We start from the raw sequence: 25,531 nt of genomic DNA, 5'->3' as shown, positions 1-25,531 counted from the left end.
GATGTAAAGAAATATTTTTGATGCAGGACGAAATGGGGAGTCAAGAGTATGAGTTTCTCCCACCACACAAGCTGATATCTCAGCAAAAATAATCTGTTGCAGTTGTGAAACAATTTACATCGACTTTTCCTCCACTTAAAAAAAAACAAAACTATTTCATATATTAAAAAAAACCTCTGTATTTTAGGATGGACAGGAGTTGGGGGTGGAGGGAAGGAGTACTTTTTTCCCTCCCATCCAGCCTCGGGAGGGAAATCCACAGTGGACTTAGCCAAGCTTGTGAGAGGTAAGTGGAGAAAAAAGAGCTCCATCAGTCAAGAAAAAAGGTTCGGCTAGGCAGTACTCAGTGGTGGAATAAATGAGGCCACACATTACTTGTTACTTCTCTCTATTTCAAGAAGTAGTCTTGTTTCATCACTCCATGAATCTAAGCTGGCCTTGCTCCGAGCAAAAGAATGTGGTGGAAGGGATGATAGGTGACCTTCAAGCCTTGGCCTCAGAAAGCTTCAGAAGCTTCTCCTTTGATTCCCAGAACCCCGAGATCAACAGACCAGGATGAAAGGCCGTGGGGAGACAGAGGCCCCATTTCATCAGCCTTTCTAACTGGCTGCACAGGAGAACTCAGGAGACACCAGCAGATGACTCCTGCCCAGGCCCCAAGTGGACCCACAGAACAATAAGAACTAATAGACTCTGGTGGTTTTAACCCTATCAGTTTGGGTTGGTAATTGTAGTGATGGTTAAGTGATAGATATACTCTCCTTTTCAGAAAAGATGCCAGCTCCTAAGACACACAGATTTACCAGAAACAGAAATATGGTTACAATTTGGAAAAAAAAAAAAATCAATGCTCGAAACCAACCCAACCTGAAAAAAATAAATAAATAAAAGAATAGAGGAATACTTTCTCATAATAATTATAATTTTCATAATCCTCTCCTTTCAAATATTAAATCTGAACAAGAAGGTCTTTAGCCTTTTTCATTAAAATGAAGGAACCACAGTTAAACCTGCCCCATCTCATCTAATTCTTTTTATATCAGAAACCATATGCACTACCAGCTCCACTTTGGCCAGTAAAAGTCTCAACTACTGACCCTCTCTCAGTGGACTGAAAGAAAAGGATTTTTTTGGAAGGGGAGAAGGAGAATTATAAAGGGAGGTCAGATGAGGAGAGACTGTTCAGGTCCCCTTGGAAGAAGGTATAGAAAAAAATAAAAGTATTTGATTATTTTACAAAAAAGCTTATCTTCAATAAAAATCTATGATTTAAAACATAGAATGCTGTCCCAGAAATATCTACCCCCCAAAAAGAGCAAGGGATTTCAGGACTTGCAAGTTTGAGCAGGGGGTCTGACATTATGACTCACTTTTCTAATACCCATCTAATGTTTTATTTTGGCTTCCACTAGATTTTTGAAAAAGGGGACAGCCACTGAGTCATAGGCCACTTAAGAGCATTCCAAGGGCTTACTGTTTTGAACTGCCAGAATGCAGGATGTTCATACCAAGCATGGACATGAAGCAATGTGACTGATATCCTAACAAAAAAGATCAGCATTTATCAACACCAAAGGGTATAGCCCTTAAAAGTAGCCACCTTTGGAGCCTGAAGATTTATTGCTGCCATGGGGTAAAAGATTTTTTGGAACTCCTTTTTGGCAACAGAGTTGAGAGCCTATTGCCCGTTCTTTTGAATTGCCTAATGGTGGCGCATTTTTGTCCTTGAAGGTAGAATTAAAAAAAAAAAATTATTGGAGTGTAGTTGGTTTACAATGTTGTGTTAGTTTCAGGTGTACAGCAAAGCGATTCAGTTATATATACACATATATCCATTCTTTTTCAGATTCTTTTCTCATATAGGTTATCACAGGATATTGAGTAGAGTTCCCTGTGTTGAAAACTAGGTCCTTTTTGGTTATCTATCTTGTATATAGTACTGTGTGTATGTTAATCCCAAGCTCCTGATTATCCCTACTCCCAATGTTTCCCCTTTGATAACCGTAAGTTTGTTTTCAATATCTGTAAGTCTGTTTCTGTTTTGTAAATAAGTTCATTTGTATCACTTTTTAAAAAAATTAGATGCCATGTGTGACATATGGTATATTTCTCTGACTTACTTCACTTTATTTAGTATAATAATACCTTAGTCCATACACGTTGCTACAAGTGACATTATTTCATTCTTTTTAAAGCTAAGTAATATTTCATTATTTATATGTACCGCGTTTTCTTTATCCATTCCTCTGTCAATGGACATTTAGGTGCTTCCTTGTCTTGGCTATAGTAAATAGTGTTGCAGTGAACACTGGGATGCAGGTATCTTTTTGGATTTATGATTTTCTCAGGATATATGTCCAGAGTGGGATTGTTGGATCATATAGTAGTTCTGTTTTTAGCTTTTTTAAGGAACCTCCATACTGTTCTCCATAGTGGCAATACCAGTTTACACTCCCACCAACAGCACAGGAGTGTATCCATTTCTCCACATTCTCTGCAGCATTTATTGTTTATAGACTTTTTTGATGATGGCCATTCTGACTGGTGTGAGGTGATACCTCATTGTAATGTTGACTTGCATTTCTCTGATAATTAGTGATATTGGAATTGGTTACTTTTTTTAAAGTACCAAGAGACAGTTACAGTCAAGTCTTGGTTTGTATGGTTGGTGATCAAGGTAGGGAGTATTGTTGGGTGATTTTTCAAGTAATTAGTCTAGTTCTCTGTAAAAGTTAAAACATGATTCTTAATGTAAGTCTCAGAGAGAAGTTCTCCTAAAGCTTAAAATAAGAGAGCCATTCAAGAAAGGTTTTCAAGATTTAAAGCTTCGAGGTGGGCTATCACTTGGATGCATATATTCTGCTACAGTCAAAAATCAGTTTCATTGTCATATAGCTATGATTCTCAACTGGAATGACTTTACCCCCAAGGGGACAGTCAGCAATGGCTGAAGACATATTTGATTATCACATCTGTAGGGAGTGGGCAGAGGCCAGGGATCTTGCTAAACCTCCTACAATGAATAGGACAGTTCCTCAAAACAAAAATTGCACAATTCAAATCTCAACAATGTTGAATTGAGAAAACTGGACTTATAGTCACAATCTGTTCTAATAAATTTTTTTGGTGCAATGAAATAATTATTATAGTACTTCTGCATTTTTAGTATTAAATATTCTAGTTGCTACTCACTTTCTAGGTTAATACACATACACATTCATTTTCTACTCATCTAGATCACAAAGTACATAGACGTCATGCTCATATTTCTTTTTTGTTGTTTGACAGAATTCTTTGTTGTTTTATAATAATAAAGTCAATTTAAATAACCATGTATTTTATGTAGAGTAAAATGCATAATGTGTTTTAATGATAATACAAACATCAAAACTATAAACATTTACTGACTAAAGCGGCAGGTTGGTGGCTAATAATAACTTTACACATACCATCCTATTTAATTTTTATAGACAATACTGTGAAGGACATACTATCATCATCCCATTTTACTGAACAGAAGTCAAGTCTTAGCTTAATTAGCTTGCCCAAGGTCATAGATGTAGTAAACGGTGCAGCTGAGATTTGAACTTCAGGAAGCTGATTTCAAATGCACAGTACTCACCATCATGCAATGCTGCCTGCAAAGGGGCTTTCAGATCTGCTAAGAAGCCACCTCTGTTATTGGTTGGGGCCAAGTGTGCTCTCATGTGTATAACAAAAATTGAGCAAAATAGAGAATGGCAGTTAAGGTTAAGAGAAGACCTGGAATCATAAAACATAGGTTCTTGCCCAGATTTTCTACTAACTAGTTAAAAATGTGGTCTACAGCAAGTCACTCTAGCAAATTAAGACTGTTCAGTCTCAGTTTCCTTATCTGTGTAGATAGTAATATTGCAATCTACCATTCTCCTTATTAGAATTAAACTGAATAAATAGTGGGAGATGCTCTGTAAATTGTCACATGCCTACATAAAAGTGATTTGTTTGTTCTTGGGCATGGAATGAGAATGGAAAGGTGATAGTTTCTCAGTTGCCCTGGGAGGCATTTTTTATATTATAGACCCTAATGTATGACTTTGAAGTTAGTTCGTGGTAATATTGGTCTTAGTTTTCCTCTACTGCCTTTATAATGCTTCTCTCCAAGCAAATTTTCCATTTTAGATAGCCAGTACCCCAAACTCCTTCAGTTTCTGTTTTAAATTTTAGATCTATGGGGCCACTATATAATTTCTTTTAATGCTTTCTTTTGATTCACTTACTTTTAAACTACTTCAGGGAGGTTAGGTGTTTTTCTCTTACAGGATTGTGCCATCACAGTATTGAAGATCTGGCCTCCTGTTTTATATCACCATGTTGTTTTATAAGCTAAAAATTTGCTTTTTTAATGCAGAATTATTGATATATAAGAACAGAATCTGGCATAATAGTTTCCACATGGTATAATTATTTCTTCTCTCCTTAAAATGTTTCCATAAATAAGGACATAATTTGTATACTCCACCCATTTTCTTATCCAGAGATGTTGGTACTTTTAACAATCCAGTCTTTCATCTGTAGAAGGCTAGAGTCTCTTATTACTTAATTTATACATGAAAATGAATCCCAGCTTTAAGGAAAATATGGGTCTATGGTTCCTACTTGTCAGCATCTCAAAACTATCACATGCTTTGGCAATACTTATGGTCTTTGATCTAAAGAGATATTTGAATGGAAAATTGGGAAGAATAAAGGATGAAATTTGGAATGAATGGTTAAAAATGCATTAAATAATTTTCCATAGCACTCTTGGTCCCATTAGATCACAAGGTCTTTTATTTTTATGCTCATATGCAATACTTTACAAAATCCTTGACCTTGAAAAGGCTTTTTTTGTCAACAGTGGATAGGAATTAGGAGTAAATGGTTATGCTATGAATATTACCTAAGTAGTTCTTGGTTATGCTTTCACCTATAAAGTCAGAAAGTATTATGAAGATTGGATCTGAGGAACTGTTCCAATCCCAACTTGTCATTTGATTTTTACTGGTTCACCATTTGTGGCCCATTGATGCTTCCAGGACATTAGCTACATCTGGCGCACAGTTCCTATTCCTTTCAGTTTTGAAGACTGGTTTGATTCTGTGATGTGAAAGATTTAAATTACTCTCAGAAGTTCTATTTTACTCTCTTTGGAGTTGTTGCATTTAAAAGACAGATGCAGAGAGGTCTTGATCTAACCTTGTTTCATATTTATTCATAAATGAATATATTTCTCCTATGAAGAAAGTATACTCCTTTGGTCCTAAAAGAGGTTACTGTGACTCAGAGTAAGTATCATGAGTCAAGACTTTAAGTTGACTCAATGAAATTATAGCTTCATCCCAATTTATTCTGGAATGCAAAAGTAGGAAGTCAAGAAATACCTGGAGTAACAGGCAAATCTGGCCTTGGAGTACAGAATGAAGCAGGGCAAAGGCTAATAGAGTTTTGCCAAGAGAACACACTGGTCATAGCAAACACCCTCTTCCAACAACACAAGAGAAAACTCTACACATGGACATCACCAGATGGTCAATATGGAAATCAGATTAATTATATTCTTTGCAGCCAAAGATGGAGAAGCTCTATACAGTAAGCAAAAACAGGACTGAGGGTTGACTGTGGCTCAGATCATGAACTCCTTATTGCAAAATTCAGATTTAAATTGAAGAAAAAGTAGGGAAAACCACTAGACCATTCAGGTATGACCTAAATCAAATGCCTTACGATTATACAGTGAAAGTGACAGACAGATTAAAGGGATTAGATCTGGTAGACAGAGTGCCTGAAGAACTATGGACGGAGGTTCATGACATTTTTCAGGAGGCAGGAATCAAGAACATCCCCAAGAAAAGAAATGCAAAAAGGCATTTTGAGGAGGTCTTCCAAATAGCTTTAAAAGAAGAGAAGCAAAAGGAACAGGAGAAAAGGAAAGATACACCCATTTGAATGCAGAATTCCAAAGAATAGCAAGGAAAGATAGGAAAGGCTTCCTCAGTGATCAATGCAAAGAAATAGAGGAAAACAATAGAATGGGACAGACTAGAGATCTCTTAAACAAAATTAGAGATACCAAGGGAACTTTTTATGCAAAGATGGGCACCATAAAGAACAGAAATGGTATGGACCTAACAGAAGCAGAAGATATACAAGAATACACAGAAGAATTGTACAAAAAAGATCTTCACGACCCAGATAATCATGATGGTGTGATCACTCACCTAGAGCCAGACATCCTGGAATGTGAAGTCAACTGGGCCTTAGAAAGCATCACTACGAACAAAGCTAGTGGAGGTGATGGAATTCCAGTTGAGCTATTTCAAATCCTAAAAGGTGATGCTGTGAAAATGCTGCACTCAACATGCCAGCAAATTTGGAAAACTCAGCAGTGGCCACAGGACTGGAAAAGGTCAATTTTCATTCCAATCCCAAAGAAAGGCAATGCCAAAGAATGCTCAGACTATGGCACAATTGTACTCATCTCACATGCTAGTAAAGCAATGCTCAAAATTCTCCAAGCCAGGCTTCAACAGTATGTGAACCATGAAATTCCAGATGCTCAAGCTGGTTTTAGAAAAAGCAGAGGAACCAGAGATCAAATTGCAAACATCTATTAGATCATCAAAAAACCAAGAGAATTCCAGAAAAAAACATCTATTTCTGCTTTATTTGCCAAAGCCTTTGACTGTGTGGATCACAACAAACTCTAGAAAATTCTTCAAGTGATAGGCATACCAGACCACCTGACCTGCCTCTTGAGAAACCTGTATGCAGGTCAGGAAGCAATAGTTAGAAATGGACATGGAACAAAAAACTGGTACTAAATCAGGAAAGGAATACATCAAGGCTGTATATTGTCAACCTGTTTATTTAACTTATATGTGGAGTACATCATGCGAAACGCTGGGCCGGAGGAAGCACAAGCTGAAATCAAGATTGCCAGGAGAAATATCAACAACCTCAGATTTGCAGATGACACCACTCTTATGGCAGAAAGTGAAGAAGAACTAAAGAGCATCTTGATGAAAGTGAAAGAGGAGTGTGAAAAAGTTGGCTTAAAGCTCAACATTCAGAAAACTAAGATCATGGCCCTGGTCCCATCACTTCATGGCAAATAGATGCGGAAACAGTGGAAACAGTGACAGGCTTTATTTTTTTTTTTGGCTCCAATATCACTGCGGTTGGTGACTGCAGCCATGAAATTAAAAGACGCTTGCTCCCTTGGAAGAAAAGTTATGACCAACCTAGACAGCATATTAGAAAGCAGAGACATTACTTTGTCGACAATGGTCCATCTAGTCAAAGCTGTGGTTTTTCCAGTGGTCATGTATGGATGTGAGATTTGGACTATAAAGAAAGCTGATCACTGAAAAATGGATGCTTTTGAACTGTTGTGTTGGAGGAGACTCTTTAGTGTCTCTTGGACTGCAAGGAGATCCAACTAGTCTATCCTAAAGGAAATCAGTCTTGAGGATTCATTGGAAGGACTGATGCTGAAGCTGAAACTCCAATACTTTGGCTACCTGATGCGAAGAACTGACTCATGGGAAAAGACCCTGATGCTGGGAAAGGTTGAGGGCAGGAGAGAAGGGGATGACAAGGATGAGATGGTTGGATGGTATCAGCAACTCAATGGACATGAGTTTGTGTAAACTCTGGGAGTTGGTGATGGACAGGGAGACCTGGCATGCTATAGTCCATGGGGTCGCAAAGAGTTGGACACTGCTGGGCGACTGAACTGAATTGAACTAACAAGAAACAAATACTGAGAGAAAATCAGCTGTTGTATCCCTCTGATACCAGTAGAATATAAACCACCAATTCTAAAAAACAACACAAATAGGGCTCAAAAGGAAAAAGAAAGTGTCTTTATTTTCTAAGAGGATGACTGAAATAATATGCTTAAATACAATGTATAACATTTATGAAATAGCCTGAAACTCAAAACCAAATTTTATAAATGAGGAAAAAAATATTGCATGTCTCTAACACTCAGAAGATATTTGTAAAGAGATACTGGCAAATATCCACCTGGCAACCATGTGGTCAACAAATATCTAGAAGACATTAAGTATACGGAACTAAGGTAAACTTGACAACAAAAAGTCTGAACTGGATATAATCGTGGGTAAGTAGGTCACGGACTTTGAAATATGGCCTTAGTTTATGAGCTGTTTGATTCTGGGCAAATAACCTATGACTTCCCTGTCTTAAATATGCTTCACAAGTAAAATATATTGTTTAGTAGATTAAATGAGTGAACACCTAATGGCTTAGTATTACTTGGAAAATAGTAATGGCTCATTAATTGGTAACTGTTGTGATTATGTTAAAAAGATTAAGTGGTAGAAGAAACTCATTTTCTAGCAATCACCTTTGACATAGAAAGAGTGAAATAAAGGCTAGCATTTCAATGTGATGTGGAGTCAGAAAGGAAGAAGTTTCTCCTGCTGACCAAGTCATCAGGTTGAGTCTAAAAGTTGAATGCCCTCCACCTGGTTGGTTGGCCAGAGGAGAAGCTGAGAACAATCAAGTGATGGATAAACTGGAAAAGTTACTTGAACTATAAGACTGGGCACCCTGGGGCACATAATGGCTCTGGCACCATGAATGGCAGGAGCTTAGACAATCAAGCTGACTTTTCTTGCCCTGTGTTTTTTTTTGTTTTTTTTTTTTGTATATGTATGATGGAAGAATCAGGATTCCCACCTCTGTAGATGAAAAGGAGAAAAATATAGCAACACACATAAAGCACTTAGAAGAGGGCCTCTCCAGTTAGAAGAAAGATTATCTGATGTAGATGAAGGGTTCAATATCCTTAACTATTATTGTGGCTGAAAAAGCAGAGATCTACGTCTGTATTTAATTGCAGAATGAAGGGTATGTGGGAAAGAACATAAAGGATACAGCAGTAGAAAAGGGGATTCAGAAATCAGTATTAGAAATATAAAGGCAACTTAATTAAGCTCTGAAAAGTTACTCCAATATAAGGAGACAAAAATATAGTCTCTGTTAAAAAACCCAAAACAGCCCAGCCTTGAAATTATCATACTCTTTCTGTAAATATTCTTTAGGAATGCCACATGGAATCCAATTAACTTCATCAAGTAACTATTAGCACCTACTACAGTGTAAACGGAGAAGGCAATGGCACCCCACTCCAGTACTCTTGCCTGGAAAATCCCATGGACGGAGGAGCCTAGTAGGCTGCAGTCTATGGGGTCGCTAGGGGTCGGACACGACTGAGCGGCTTCACTTTCACTTTTCACTTTTATGCATTGGAGAAGGAAATGGCAGCCCACTCCAGTATTCTTGCCTGGAGAATCCCAGGGACGGGGGAGCCCGGTGGGCTGCCGTCTATGGGGTCGCACAGAGTCGGACACGACTGAAGCGACTTAGCAGCAGCACAGTGTAAAAGCTGAGATATGGTCATGCATAATCTATATAGCCCATGCCCTCTGTGACTGCATGACATATGTGATCTGCACACAGAGAGCTGAATAAGCTAAGTGTGAACCTATTTAATGAGAGCTCAGAGTCGGACACGACTGACGTGACTTAGCAGCAGCAGCAGCAGAGAATAAAAGGTTCAATTTTTCCTATGAGAAGAGGAGTGGGGAATGAGCTTAAAAGTCTTTTCCAGGGTTTCAACTGAAATGTCTATAAGATGAAACAGTTCCTATAAATAGATAAACTGAATTGTGTGTTAAAAATTAGTGGGGAGAGTTTGGAAAACTGGATAGTGCATGTCAGCTTAAAGACATTCAAGTTCAAAGTTAAGAAAAAAAATTATCACGTATATTAACAGGATCAACCAAGGCCAGTCTGCAGCCTTTGCCATAACATAGGAAGTACTAGGTAAGATGTAAGTTAGATTATGAAGTAAGGTTACACATTATCAGGTAGAAAAAGGAAACAGGTAAAATGCTAGAGTGGATAAAGTCATTTGCTGAGAGTCAGAGATGGAAGTATTTTACTTGAAATATATACCTAGTGGTGGGCGGTGAGAGAGTGAACAAGGAGGCACTAAGGGTGAGATCGGCCTCGATGATAAACGTAATACGAAGAAGGTCAGTCTTTATCTTGAAGGCCTTTAGAGCCACAGGATTAATTTCTATGTATCCTTAACAGCTTCATTTTAAGAGTTCAGTGGTTTCTTTGGTCTTTCTTGAAAACATATTTATTACTATCAAAGATTCTAAAACCATAGCATTAAAGTGTTCTCTGTCACTGTGAAATATCTGATGGTATTTCTATGATGGAAAATATCTAAATTTTTAAATTTCTATTCAATTAAATAGTTGAATATTTATAAACAACTGGTTATTCATAGGATGAATGACTCATATCATACAGATAATATGCAAGTTCTTGTTGAATTTTTCTCCCTAAAGTTAGAAATATATATATATCTTTGAAAACACTCCACAATTCATGTATAAATAACAGTCTTGTACACTTTATAAAACGCTCTGTCCTAAATGCTTTATGTGTCTCATTTCCTATCATTTTATTTAATTTCATCAAATTCTTACTGCTAAGACTAATGTTACCCCATTTTACAGATGAAGAAACAGAGGCTCACAGATAGAAAGGAACTGCCCAGAGGCACACAGCCAATGAGTGAACAAACCAGAGTTTTTACTCAGGCAGGCTCTCTCCCAGAGTGTGCATTCTCCTATCCAAGTAGTAACCCTGCTTAGCTTCTGAGATCAGAGTGTGCACTTTCATTGTGGAGACTACATGTTCCGTATGAAGTGACTTTTTTCCCCCATACGTGTTGAACCAGACATTAGCTCTTTTAGGAATGTTGTTAAATCTGTCCTTCTCCTTGACGTTCTAAGGCCTTGTCTCTGCTTGTACTAGTCTGTTCTCCTAAGTCCTTTTTATTATTGATCATTAGAATTTAGTTTACTCACAGTGATTTTTCAGTCCTGCCACTGTTATTGCTTAGACAAAACTATTTAAGGGAAATTAATTTTCTCCTTTTCCAGTCCCATCCCGTTTTTGTTGTCTAACACCAGTCTTCTTTCAGAAACTTCTCCTTTCTTACAGGATCTGTTTGACTTTCTTTGAGTTTGTTACTACTTCATCATTTAGTAGAAAAAAATTCAAGTCCATTATAAGAGAAATCATGAAGTTCAGTATTTAAACTCCAGAGTATTTTCTGTGATTATTTGCAGCAGTGCTCATGGTAACTAATCAGGATCCCCGTGGGACATGGATAGTGTCATTTTCTGCATAGTTTCCTTCTTGCCTAGAGAAGCTTTTTAAACCATCATCGCTGGAATATCACAGGAGCAGTTGCTATTTGAAATGACTATCCTCTGACACTCCATCACAAAAATTATGCTTGTGGGTTTTAACATACAGGTAACCAAGTCAAAGAAAGATTCACGATGCTCTGGCAGTTGGCTGTGTGGGCACTGCCTCTCTAAATCAAGAGGCCAAGATATCTTATCATACATGTGAGGTCTCTAATTTTTGTTTCTATTATTTTGTATATATAAATGTATGTGTTTTTTTGTGCGGAAGTGTATACACCTGTATGTATGTATGTATGCATCTGTGTGAACTGCATTTTTGCCAGGAGACTTATGAGGGCAACATTTCTTGAGTGAGGCCAAACTTCCTGTTTTCTCTCCGGTGACCAAACTCCATCTGCAAATGTTTCATGTGTGGTTTTCATAATTAAGTTGCTTTTGTGCCAAGCAGGGGCACCATGTAACCAGTTTCAATGGCTCTTTGAGGTCTGCACAGATGTTTGTGTAACAGAACACACAGACTGCCTGCTAAAACCAACCAGAAATCTGATTTCATGATACAAAAACATTTGCTCAATTAATAATAATTTGCTCAAATTAATAACAATACTTTATAGTATTCCAGAATCATGCAAAAAAAAAAAAACCAACAACTTCAACATAGCGGCAGATTTTCAAAGACCCCTATTCTTGTTAAAGAGGAGCAAGAAGTTGATTATAAAGTGAGGCTGATTGTACCTCCAACTTCTCAACTGTCTTACTTGAACCAAATTCTGTGTTCTCTTCTCTTGATCTGATATACTCTTGCTAAGAACATCAAACAGTAAAAGTAAAGCATGGTGCAGTGTTTTGGAATTTGTAAAATACTCAATGAATAAAGAGTAATGTTATTATCAGTTTTTGTTAGGGTAAAAATGCTGGAAAAGAGAAATAAAACATTATCTTGTTTGGAATCTGCCAGGCCATTGTTTAACATCACTTCTCTAGCATGGGTTAGTCAGGTAAATTTTATTGTTTTATTCTGACCTATCCATGGTATCTAGCTTTATATAAAAATAGACCCTATTTCTAAAATCTACTATACTATGCTATAGTATAATATGGGATGCGAATGAAAGTTATACTATTAAGTCATGATAGAAGTGGTTTATGATAGATGCTTCTTTTATATAGTTTCCAAGTATTTGAATTACTTAGGTTACAAAAGACTACTATGAAGTTACATGAACTGTAATTTATATAGCTATAAACAACTGACCAGGTATCTTTAATAATCCGTTAGTAATGGTACTTCAGGGGAATTCAGAAAACTGGAAGAAATCAGTTTAGTATTAAAAATGTATGAATACATTTATAGTAGAATCTGAGTGGTGATATAGAGAATGTTAGAATTAAGTACAAAATAATAAATTATACATTAAGAAAAATGCAGGTTCATTACTTCTGAGTACATAAAAACATTCTTCCAAACTATAGGTCTTTGTACATATTTTATTAAATAAAAATTTAAAACTCAAAATAGGATGTTTTTGTATGTGACTTGATAATACTAACATTCAGAAGGCATCTTTAAGCAGTAAGAAATGATCTCTGTAAGCTTGTATATTTATAATGTTATTTTGTTCAGCATTTTTTCCTATAAATAGTAAAAAGTTTGTATCAGCCCAGGCCACAAGAGTCTATCAAACAATAATTTGTATACACACACACACACACACACACACACACACACACACACACACACACACACACACACACACACACACACATATATGTATATATATATTTTGAAAGAATGTATTTATGTTTTCTCCAAAGAGAAAACAGCATGAACCATAGTTGCCTTTTATCTCCCAGGGCTGGGGAGTTGGCTATGCGCTCTATCAAATCCTTCCTATCAATGTTAGTATAGACCTCATTTGACCAAAAATACTCCCTGTATTATTTATAAAAGGCAGTTACTCTCCCAGAGTATCAAGAGGTTAGAAAGAGAATATCCAGTGAGAAATCATTTGGTTTTGTGTTTCCCCACAAACGTTCTGACTGTGAGGAAAATGCTCTCAGAGGTTCTTACCTGCAGTGTACAACCATCGGACCTGCATCAGGAGGGTTACAGGTTTTGACTCTCCGTAAGAAAGCTAGAAAAGGTGTCGGGTGTTCTGGAACACCATGATCAGGCCAGGCAGTGAACTGGAATTGTCTTACTTCTCTCTTCTCACTTGAACCATTCTGTGAAGTAAGAACAGTGACTGAAATTCTGTGTTCTTAGCCTCAAGTTGTATGATGTGTAATAACACAGGAAAGGTAACATGTAGATGTGCTATCTTAATTCCTTCCCCTATCCTGTATTCCTTGGGAAGACATACTCTTTGGAGTTATAACTACAAGCTATTTGTAAATGACAAATATTTGCTCAGGAAGACAAAATTCCTAGGTGAGAAGCATTCCATTTCTCTGGCTTAACTTTCAGGAGTACTCCTGTCATATTTTACAGAAAGAACTAGTTCTTCTTCATCCAGTCTTCATTTGGCAAAACTTTCATTCAGAGCAAGAGTTCCATATTTATTGACAAATCACTAGACAAGGAGAAGAATTGCTGAGCAATAATGGAAAAATCATTTCATTCTTCATTGTTGCCAGTAGAATCAAGATTTAAGTAAAGCCTTGAAACATTTGATTTCTCAAAAGTAGCTTTCTTTAAATAATGGAAAGGGGAAGGGGGGGGGGAAGCAAACCTTGTAAAGTGCAAACGTTCGAACACAGTATGTGGCCAGCTCCACCGTGTCTAGCAGCGTCACTTGGACCAGCCCGTGGGTTTCTGTGCCTCTGCTGGGCCAATACTGGTCACACTTCACCTAGAAGAAACAAGTGACACATTCAGGGCAGATCCTCATCAATTTCTCTATTAGCTTTATTTTGAGTTGCTGTTGAAGGAAAACAGCTTTTCTGCATTTCATTTTATGTTGATCTTGTCTGGCGTGCATTCTTGTTATCCCAATATATGTAAATTACTGTTCTGATGCCAATGTAAACCACATTTTTCAAACTGGTAGGAATACTAAGCAGTAACAGATTCAATTTTCCTGGAGAAAAATAAATTGCAGATTGTTGCCGTGTAGAATAAGGAGAGAGGTATTTGAAACTTCAGAGAACTTGAAAACACAAATTTGTTCTAGGATAGACATTAAGAATCGCTTCAGAAAGATTACTCTGAGGCACTTAAATGACATGGTGAGATAGTTAGTGTTCATCCATCAAGGTTTAAAAGGCACAAACGATTTCATCTTGAGCTATCTTGAAATATGCTTGTTTAAAGAAAAGTAGAAATAATTTGTAAATCTGTCAAAGTATAACAAACAACACAGCATTTTTCTTTAATATAAAATAAATGGTATGTGTATCAAAAACAAATGAAATGTGTAAAGTCTGGGGGAAAAGAGCTGTCTGTTCTTTAAAAAGTCTTGGAGGGTCACACACAAGCAGTGGCAAAGTTTAAATAATTTAAAACCCATTCATTTCAGATGAATAATCTACAGTAATTATGTGAAGTTGGAAAAGAAAAGCACATAAAAAAGTATTCAATGCAATTAATTTAATATGCAACAAAGAATAATTCCAAATCTGCTGTATGCCTCGCATTTACTGAATGTGCCTTTGGGCATTAAAAAGCATAATGAAAAATAGCAAAGATAACACTGTATTTTCTAGTAAGATGATACATCAGAATATATTTACCCTTTCCATCTCAGATTAAAAGAAAAAAAACGGGAGTAGTTCTTAGTTGAAGCCAATTAAAAATGCATGTCTCTAGGTAAAGAAATGTAGCACTATTTTATATTAGTACATCTTCTACTTGAAAAATACTTGAAAATTATGATCTTTGGATTTACACAAAAGCAATGAGGCATTATCATAGGTACTTGTATTTTTGGCTCAGTAAATAGAATTACTAGGTAATTGTTTGCTTTTATGTTGAATATAAATATTACTACCATTCTGTAAATAATATTGTAATTTTCTGTTTCACAACTAAAGCATTTGCTGCTCAGAGTTAGCCTCTTTCTGTGTAGATACCAGACCTTGTGAAAAGGGAGAGGGTTAATCCTCTACACAGTTTCCTAGACAAGATAAAAGGTACAGTTACACAGGAAGGCAGAGACTGCATTCTCAAGGTCTGGCTCCTATGCCTTTATCTCAACTGTGAGACCCACACAAACATTATCTATTTCAAGAAAAACGAACAAAAGTGGTTCACCATAAAAATGGAGAATTATGTCTTAGTAAGATTTTTTTTTAAAGGCTTGCATTTTCTAGATGCACAAAATATTCTTCTGTTTCATATTTCTGTTATATGTTCTAACTTAAAAATAACACAAGGGAAAGATAGTTCTTTAAGGAGAACATTGCTCTAGTAAGACCAGGGTTGGGTACCTCTGTGTATTCTCTGGCCCTCCATTAAAACCCAAGTTGTACTTGGACAAACTTAGCAAAGGCTACTACCCTCATAGAGCCAACATTACTTAAGTAACCCTAATTCAGATCGAAAAAAAATCACAAAAATGAAGTCAGAGGATCTGTCTAAACCATGAAATAAATGTCAAGTTGATGTCTTGCTGCAAAAGACAAAAGAAACTGGAGGCCTCTTATTGCAACATTTGAAGGGATGCCAACAATGTACTGAGTTTAGGAATCAACAGAGAAACTCAAAACTCATGATTTAAGAGTTTCAGCTGAACATGAGCCCTTTCAAATCAAAACCAACAGGTCATATCCCAGGAGGACAAATACCACTATGATGGGTACAAAAACAGCAAGTTAATACAACAAAATGAACTAGAAGTTCAGTACAATTCACCAAGCCCAATTCAATGTAATTACGTTTCAAAGCTGGAAAATGGTTATCCTTAGACCTTTTAGTGAGGTAAGACAAAGGAAAACAAGAAAAGAATCATAGCCAGCCTTTATGTGACCTCTGGAAAAGTGACTCCATTATTGAGTGACTGTCCATCTACAAATCCACTCCATCCCTAAAATGTAGGAAAACTTAAACTTATAATAATTATTTTAAAGTTTGAGAACTGTAATTATTTTTGGCTTAGTTAGACTCTGACCTCTTTAGAAAAAAAAATTCCACAAAACATTACTATAAGGAGTAAATGTTATGAACATTTTTTAGCTAAAAGAATAAAGAAATAGTTCTTGTACTCATTTTAAAGAATGTATTCTAGCCTTACTCTTTACTAAAAAAAATCCTCTAAAATGTTTTAAGTGCAACTGCAAAAACTAGGAGCAACTTTTAAAAAAAGTCAATATATTTAAATATCAGTGTTTTTCCTCAAGAAATATTTTGCAAGGGGAGTTTATGAAAAAATAAATGTTCTATAGTATGTGCACATTCACACACACAGTCTCAGCAGTGGGATTAGAAGGGTTGCCTGAGCCCTCTAAGCAGCAACACATACTTCCCTTCAGTGCAATGACCGCAACACTTCTTTTCTCCAACTCATTCTCTGGGTAGACTGTATAGGTTTCATCCTGTGGGCTAAATTTAAGGGCTTAGACTTACTGACAAATATTCCTTTAAGTCTTGCATTATTAGCCATACACTAAACAAATAATTTCTGATTGTAATGTTAGAGAGGGAGTCAGAAGTTTAATGAGGAAAAAAATTAAAAGGATACAGAAGAATAATATAAATTATGTATATATAATTTTCCTTACTAGCTAATACAAATGAACTAGCTCTGTTTCCCTCTCTTGAAATGTTTTCTTTGACAGTAACCCTCCCTCACTATCAGTTTTTTTTCCCTGGGAGAAGAATCTCAGATGGTATTTCTAGAGAGTTACTACTTGTTAGGCTTCATGCATAGAGCTGAGTGTGAGAGTTAAGATGTGCTGTGCAGAAGGCTCCCTCTGGGGTATACAGAAGGCGGGAGATACAGTACAAATACTGATGTCTGTCTTTTCTTATTTGCTTCTGAAGTGACTACAAGTGGCCTTCAGGACTGATTCGTGGAAGGTCAGGCAGTTTCACTGTTTGACCAGTAACCTGCTTCTCTATTTCCAAGACCAAAGCCTTGTGGCCTCTTCTATAAAATGGGAATGGTTATCTCCTGCATGACAGGTTTATTATAAGGGTAGGAAATCTTATACCTGAAACTCTGAACCCAAAGGCCCACACAAATAGGTATCCAGTGGGAATATGTATTATTATTAGTTAACCATGTTCTTAGCTTTTTGTGTTTGTTGTTATAAACAACTGAAATCATTCCCAATGTGAAAAATTGAATAACTTATTAATCCTAGCAGATATGTATTTAGGACTTTCTAGATGGGAGATGAGGTGTTAGTGGCCATGAAAACCCCAAAGTGAAAAACATCCCTGCCCCCAGTCCATCAGCCTTATTGACTAAATTGTAGGGGTGTTTATATCTCCTGGTTCTTCAAATAGGTACTTGTGACATTCCAAACAGTCCTTTAATGGACCTGGGCCCCAACTGGCTGTGAAAAGAGAATGTACTAGAATCAGAGTAGAAAAGAGTAAAGTAGAACCAGGCTGTGGTTTAGAAACATCACCCTGTAACTCTATTTTGAGGCCCAAATTGAATGAGACAGTTCCGATTCCTGGCTGAATTTAGGGGAGATACTTCTTTTTAATATCACAAAGAGATTCCCTTTATGTGGTAAGCTTTCATTTTTTTCCATAATTATGGAAAGACCGGGTTGACCATCGCTACATGTATGCTGTGGAATTCATTCATTTTCTCCCTTTCATGGCAAATTATTAAAAGTAAGTTGATGGGATGATAGAACATATTTAAATGTATTCAAAAGAGCAACTCATTATTGGAAATATCTCGTAGGATTTGATCCAGCAGGTCTACTGACTGTGCTTTAGGGAAATGCTCTCCTTGTTTCATTTTTACTTCCACATGTCTTATCTTGGACGTGGTTTGGCACATTAAGGGCACTCAACACGTGCAAGCCAACTTTATAGTCAACTGTACTGTGGTCTAGGTTGGCTTATTTTTAAACAGCCTAAAACTTTATGAAAACAAAACCTCATTTCAATTTAACAAAGCCTTATTGAGCCTGGCAACATGGCGGAAGGCATCAGAATTCCAAATATAACAAATCAATACTCCAAAGAGTCCCAGCAATATTGAACACAAACACATTTGCCACATAGTATTTGAGAAAGCCTGCTTAGGGACAGGATATTTAGTCAAAGAAAGACTTAGAAGAGACAATAAACAATATTTGGAAATCAGTATTTAGTACGTTTGGGCAAAGGATTCTACTGTAAAGAGGTGACAGTATATTAACATTAGATAATGCAAATCAAGGCTGTTCTTGGGAAAAAGGAAATGTTAGAATGACTAAATATACATTTAATAAGAAGAATACAATGAAAGAAAGTTTCGGATAAATATTAGGATATATTTTAGTGGACAGAAAAATTACAAGCCAAACTGATTCTGTAGGCTATTATATCTCTTTTTGACATTTTTTAAAAGACCAGATTTAATACTTGATTTTCCAAAATCAGGAGACATAATTCTCAATGATTCTCTTCTCTTTGAATAATAGTTTCATTCTCTCCATTCAACTAATATTTCAGTTCAGTTCAGTTCAGTCGCTCAGTTGTGTTTGACTTTTTGCGGCCCCATGAAACGCAGCACGCCAGACCTCCCTGTCCATCACCAACCTCCAGAGTTTACCCAGGTCATGTCCATCGAGTCGGTGATGCCATCCAGCTGTCTCATCCTCTGTTGTCCCCTTCTCCTCCTGCCCACAATCCTTCCCAGCATCAGGGTCTTTTCCAATGAGTCAGCTTTTCACATGAGGTGGCCAAAGTATTGGAGTTTCAGCTTCAACATCTGTCCTTCCAATGAACACCCAGGACTGATCTCCTTTAGGATGGACTGGTTGGATCTCCTTGCAGTCCAAAGGACTCTCAAGAGTCTTCTCCAACACCACAATTCAAAAGAATTAATTCTTTGCCGCTCAGCTTTCTTCACAGTCCAACTCTCACATCCATACATGACCACTGGAAAAACCATAGCCTTGACTAGATGGACCTTTGTCGACAAAGTAATGTCTCTGCTTTTAAATACGCTGTCTAGGTTGGTCATAACTTTTCTTCCAAGGAGTAAGCGTCTTTTAATTTCATGGCTGCAGTCACCATCCGCAGTGATTTGGAGCCCAAAAAAACAAAGTCTGACACTGTTTCCACTGTTTCCCCATCTATTTGCCATGAAGTGATGGGACCGGATGCCATGATCTTAGTTTTCTGAATGTTGAACTTTAAGCCAACTTTTTCACTTTCCTCTTTCACTCTCATCAAGAGGCTTTTTAGTTCCTCTTCACTTTCTGCCATAAGGGTGGTGTCATCTGCATATCTGAGGTTATTGATATTTCTCCCGGCAATCTTGATTCCAGCTTGTGCTTCCTCCAGCCCAGTGTTTCTCATGATGTGCTCTGCATACAAGTTAAATAAGCAAGGTGACAATATACAGCCTTGACGTACTCCTTTTCCTATTTGGAACCAGTCTGTTGTTCCATGTCCAGTTCTAACTGTTGCTTCCTGACCTGCATACAGAGTTCTCAGGAGGCAGGTCAGGTGGTCTGGTATTCTCATCTTTTAACAATTTTCCACAGTTTGTTGTGATCCACACAGTCAAAGGCTTTGGCATAGTCAATGAAGCAGAAATAGATGTTTTTCTGGAACTCTCTTGCTTTTTCGAGGATCCAGTGGATGTTGGCAATTTGGTCTCTGGTTCCTCTGCCTTTTCTAAAACCAGTTTGAACATCTGGAAGTTCACAGTTCACGTATTGCTGAAGCCTGGCTTGGAGAATTTTGAGCATTACTTTGCTAGCGTGTGAGATGAGTGCAATTGTGATGTATTTTGAGCATTCTTTGGCATTGCCTTTCTTTGGGATTGGAATGAAAACTGACCTTTTTCAGTCCTGTGGCCACTGCTGAATTTTCCAGATTTTCTGGCATGTCAAGTGCAGCACTTTCACAGCATCATCTTTCAGGATTTGAAGTAGCTCAGCTGGAATTCCATCACCTCCACTAGCTTTGTTCATACTGATGCTTTCTAAGGCCCACTTGACTTCACATTCCAGGATGTCTGGCTCTAGGTGAGTGATCACACCATCGTGACTATCTGGGTCGCAAAGATCTTTTTTGTACAGTTCTTCTGTGTATTCTTGTCACCTCTTCTTAATATCTTCAGCTTTTGTTAGGCCCATGCCATTTCTGTCCTTTCTTGAGCCCATCTTTGCATGAAATGTTCCCTTGGTATCTCTAATTTTCTTGAAGAGATCTCTAGTCTTTCCCATTCTGTTGTTTTCCTCTATTTCTTTGCATTGATCACTGAGGAAGGCTTTCTTATCTCTCCTTGCTATTCTTTGGAACTCTGCATTCAGATGGGAATATCTTTCCTTTTCTCCTTTGCTTTTCACTTCTCTTCTTTTCACAGCTATTTGTAAGGCCTCCTCAGACAGCCATTTTGCTTTTTTGCATTTCTTTTCCATGGGATGGTCTTGATTCCTGCCTCCTGTACAATGTCACGAACTTCCGTCCATATTTTGTCATATCTATCTTCAAATTGTAAAACTATCTGGTTTATGAATTTCTTTCATTTTCTCTTTGCTGACCACTGTTTAGTGAAGGATCAAGGGCAATGGAGTCCTTGAAATGAGAGTGATATTAAAGCATTTGACTATCAGTACAGTCATAGCTTTTCATAAATAAAACCATAATGTCAAAAAATATTATCTAAATAAACCAAATTTTGCTGCGTATCAGTGTACTTAACCATTCAAACACTTACCAAACCATTTATTAATTTAAAAACTTGACATTCATTTTCTGTTTTTTGATGTGTGCTATAGAATGAATATCTGTGCTCCTTCTCCATTCATGTTGTTGTTATTCAGTTGCTAAGTTGTGTTCGACTCTTGGTGATCCCATAGATGGCAGCATTTCAGGCTTCCCTGACCTTCACTATCTCCCAGAGTCTCCTGAAACTCATGTCCATTGAGCCTGATGCTATCCTACTATCTCATCCTCTGTCGCCCCCTTCTCCTTCTGCCCTAAATCTTTCCCAGCATCAGGATCTTTTCCAATGAGCTGGCTCTTTGTATCAAGTGGCCAAAATATTGGAGCTTGAGCTTCAGCATCAGTCCTTCCGATGAATATTCAGGACTGCTTTCCTTTAGGATTGACTGGTTTGATCTCCTTGCTGTCCAAGGACCTCTCAAAAGTCTTCTCCAGCACCACAATTCAAGAGCATCAGTTCTTTGGTGCTCAGCCTTCTGGATGGTCCAACTTTCACATCCATACATGACTTCTGGAAAAACCATAGCTTTGACTATATGGACCTTTGTTGGCAAAGTGATATCTCTGCTTTTTAATATGCAAACAAACAAAAAATGTGCTCTATAGGTTTGTCATAGCTTTTCTTCCAAGGAGCAGGCTTCTTTTAATTTCATGGCTGCAATTACAATCCACAATGATTTTGGAGCCCAAGAAAATAAAATCTGCCAGTGTTTGCATTTTCCTTCTATCTATTTGGCATGTAGTGATGGGATTGGATACCATGATCTTAGTTTTTGGACTGTTGAGTTTTGTTTTTTCCATTTTTCCTGCTGTTTTATTATTTTTTTTTCTACTTTTAAAAATGTATTTATTTTAATTGAAGGATAATTACAATATAGTGCTGGTTTATGACTCAGGGAACTCAAACCAGGGCTCTGTGACAACCTAGATGAGCGGGATTGGGGTGGGAGGGAGACGCAAGAGGAAGGTGACATATGTATACCTATGGCTGATCCATGTTGATATAGGGCAGAATGTTGAGTTTTAAGCCAGCTTTTCACTATCCTCTTTCACCTTCATCAAGAGGCTCTCTAGTTATATTTGCTTTCTGTCATTAGGGTGGTTGCTGTTGTTCAGTCACACAGTCATGTCCAACTCTTTTCAACCTTATGGACTGCAGCACGCAGGCTTCCCTGTCCTTTACCAACTCCTGGAACTTGCTCAAACTCATGTCCATTGAGTCGGTGATGCCATCCAACCATCTCATCCTCTGTCATCCCCTTCTCCTCCTGCCTTCAAACTTGCCTAGCATCAGGGTCTTTTCAAATGAGTCAGTTCTCCGCATCAGGTGGCCAAAGTATTGGAGCTTTAGCATCAGTCCTTCCAATGAATAATCAGCATTGATTTTCTTTAGGATTGATTGGTTTGATCTCCTTTCTATTCAAGAGACTCTCAAGCGTCTTCTCCAATACCACAATTCAAAAGCATAAATTTTTCTGAGCTCAGCCTTCTTTATGGTCCAAGACTCATGTCCATACATGATTACTGGAAAAACCATAGCTTTGACTGGATGGACTTTTGTTGGCAAAGTAATGTCTCTGCTTTTTAATATGCTGTCTAGGTATGTCATAGCTTAGCTTCACAAGAGCAATCATCTTTTAATTTCATGGCTACAGTCACCATCTACAGTGATTTTGGAGCCCAAGAATATAAAGCCTGTCACTGTTTGCATTGGTTCCCCATCTATTCACCATAAAGTGATGGGACCGGATGCTACAATTTCGTTTTTTGAATGTTGAGTTTTAAGCCAGCTTTTTCACTCTCCTTTTTCACCTTAGTCAAGGGGCTCTTTAGTTCTTCTTCGCTTTCTGCCATAAGGTGGTGTCATCTGCATATTTGAGGTTATTGATATTTCTCCCTGAAATCTTGATTCCAGCTTGTGCTTCATCCAGCTTGGCATTTCACCTGATGTATTCTGCATATAAGTTAAATAAGCAAGGTGATAATATACAGGCATGACATACTCCTTTCCCAATTTGGAACCAGTACATTGTTCCATGTCCGGTTCTAACTGTTGCTTCTTGATGTGCATACAGGTTTTGCAGGAGGTAAAGTGGTCTGGTATTCCCATCTCTTTAAGAATATTCCACAGTTTGTTGTGATCCACAGTCAAAGGCGTTAGCATAGTAAATGAATCAGAAGTAGATGTTTTTCTGGAATTCTCTTGCCTTTTCGATGATCCAATGGATGTTGGGAATTTGATCTCTGGTTCTTCTTCCTTTTCTAAATCCAGCTTGAATATCTGGATGTTCTTGGTTCACTTACTCCTGAAACCTAGCTTGGAGAATTTTGAGCATTACTTCACTAGCGTCTGAGATGAGTGCAATTGTGCGGTAGTTTGAACATTCTTTGGCATTGCCTTTCTTTGGCCCTGGAATGAAAACTAAGCTTTTCCAGTCCTGTGGCCACTGCTGAGTTTTCCAATTTAGGGTGGTATCATCTGCATATCTGAGGCTGTGGATATTTTTCCTGGCACTATGTTGAAGTCTGATTCCCTATGTGATCGTATTAGGAAGTGGGGGCTTGAGGAGGCCCTTAGGTCATGAGGGTGGAGGCCTGGTAGAATGGAATTAGTGCTTTAGAAGAGAAACTCCTGAGAGCTCTCTCACCCCTGCATCATACAGACAGTTTTCTATGAACCAGGAAGCAGCACCTTGGTCTTAAACTGTGAGAAGTACGTTTCGGTTTTATATAAACCATCCAGTCTATAGCATTCTGTTATAGTGGCCCGAACAGGATAAGACAAATGCATCTGCCAGGAATTATCAGAGGGAGCTACACTCAACTTTTCTAATGACTTCTTCCATTATATCTCCACTTTCTAGCACTTTGTTGTAGCCTGAGGAAAAATGTGTGAAATGTCCCTCTGTCATGGCCAGGTGGCACTTGGATATCAGGCCTTTACTCATGACTTAAGTCTCTTTGCCCCTCAGCCCCAGTCACTCCTGGCAATGATTGGGTACTCCACACAGACTTGCTGTCACCTCTGCACCTACCTTCATCTGCCCAGCGGCTGCCTGTGTTCCAACAGTGCTCCAGTGTCACTGACATTGAGCAATATCTTTACGTGACTTAAAGTTTCAATAAAAAGATAATGTTTGTATACCAGCCAATATGGATACATTTCAATATAGTAACTCCCAGTGAAACCACAGTGGTGCATACCAGCTGAATGTCTGCCTTGCCTGGGCATAGAGATTAACTCGCACTTCTCAAAATCTTAGAAATGACCTAGACCAGCCAGGAGCACTGTTAAGCATGACTGCGGAGAATCACAGGGGCTTTGCACATTGTCACTGGGAGCAAAGCTGCATCTCTTCCTCATTCCTTAGGCTGTGCTACCTATAATTCACTTCAGTAGGGACGTTCTGAGCCAGCATCTGTAGTCTGCCATCCTAAATAGAGGAGGTGGGATGGACAAAGAAGGGAGAAATTCCAGGAAGCTAACAGACAGTAAGAAATTGGCAGGATCCTTTCTCTTTTATCTGACACGGTTGACAAAAGAAAACCAAGAGTGTGGAACTTGCTAGATAAGGACCCAAACATCCTTTAGGCTGCCAACATGAGTATCTTTCTTTTTGTTGCCAGTGTCCTATATACATTAAGTATCCACCGCTTTTCAAAAACAATCCCATACATCATGCAGACTCCAAAGGCAATGTTTGTGGTGCCATCCCAACAGTTGCTTAAGGAAAAAGCAGTTTCTGTAGCCCTAGATAGGCAGCGCTTTAGGTTATAGTTTGAGAAATTAAATGTTCAAGGCCTCTGGTGCTTCCAGTTCTGTTTGGAGGAGGACACAGAGCTAGCATTTGGAAAGCATTTGCTCTCCATTAAACTTACTGAACCTTGACAAACCAGAGGGGCCAGGAATTAGTCTGCCACCAGCTAAGGCTGGGCCTTCCAAACCCGATAACGACAATGAAAACAATAACACTGCCATTTATAATCTTCAAGGGATTCTGCCAACTTTTAACCTAAAAAGACCTCACAATCTGAAAAGTATCTCAAGGGTCATTCTATAGTAAAACAAGAAAATGTTTGATCAGAATCTCCTTTCTTGCTGCTTTTTGTCCAGAATTGCCCTCTTGGCTACAGAAGCAAGTGGACTATGTCTCCATCTCACTGTCACTCTCTGTTGGGGTAAATTTACTAGGATGACATTCAAGGAATGGAAAGGACACAGGAAGAGTGAGTGGTCTTTAGGTCTAAAGTGCTCCAGTGGCCAAGCGTCAGGTTTAACTCTCTAAACTATTAGCATAGTGTAGTTAACGCCAGCCTGACCTCTTTGGTCTAGACATCATCTAACCTCCATTAATTAATACAAACAACCAAATTTACTGGAACATGGATTTTCCCCTTC

At 37.9% G+C, this 25,531-nt stretch overlaps 1 protein-coding gene across 17 annotated transcripts in view; it reads right to left on the bottom strand.

The window, feature by feature from the left end:
- The window catches only part of PTPRD (protein tyrosine phosphatase receptor type D), a 1,686,434-nt gene that overhangs the window by 34,436 nt on the left and 1,626,467 nt on the right, over positions 1-25,531 (bottom strand). For 13 of the 17 annotated variants that reach the window (XM_081500246.1, XM_081500294.1, XM_081500279.1 and 10 more), the window contains 2 exons: positions 14,018-14,137; positions 13,357-13,511 (listed from right to left, as the gene is read on the bottom strand). In XM_081500246.1, coding sequence (XP_081356372.1) covers positions 13,357-13,511; positions 14,018-14,137 — 275 coding nt within the window. Of the gene's footprint in view, positions 1-12,757; positions 12,919-13,356; positions 13,512-14,017; positions 14,138-25,531 lie in introns of those variants that run through there. The other 4 variants (XM_081500327.1, XM_081500338.1, XM_081500350.1 and 1 more) reach the window with 1 other exon arrangement.

The sequence above is a fragment of the Giraffa tippelskirchi genome, chromosome 1 (genome assembly GCF_054371585.1).
Source record: "Giraffa tippelskirchi isolate mGirTip1 chromosome 1, T2T-mGirTip1v1.2.pri, whole genome shotgun sequence".
NCBI classification, from domain to species: Eukaryota; Metazoa; Chordata; class Mammalia; order Artiodactyla; family Giraffidae; genus Giraffa; species Giraffa tippelskirchi.
The sequence above is the reverse complement of the archived record's forward strand: the minus strand, read 5'-3'. Positions and strand labels throughout refer to the sequence as shown.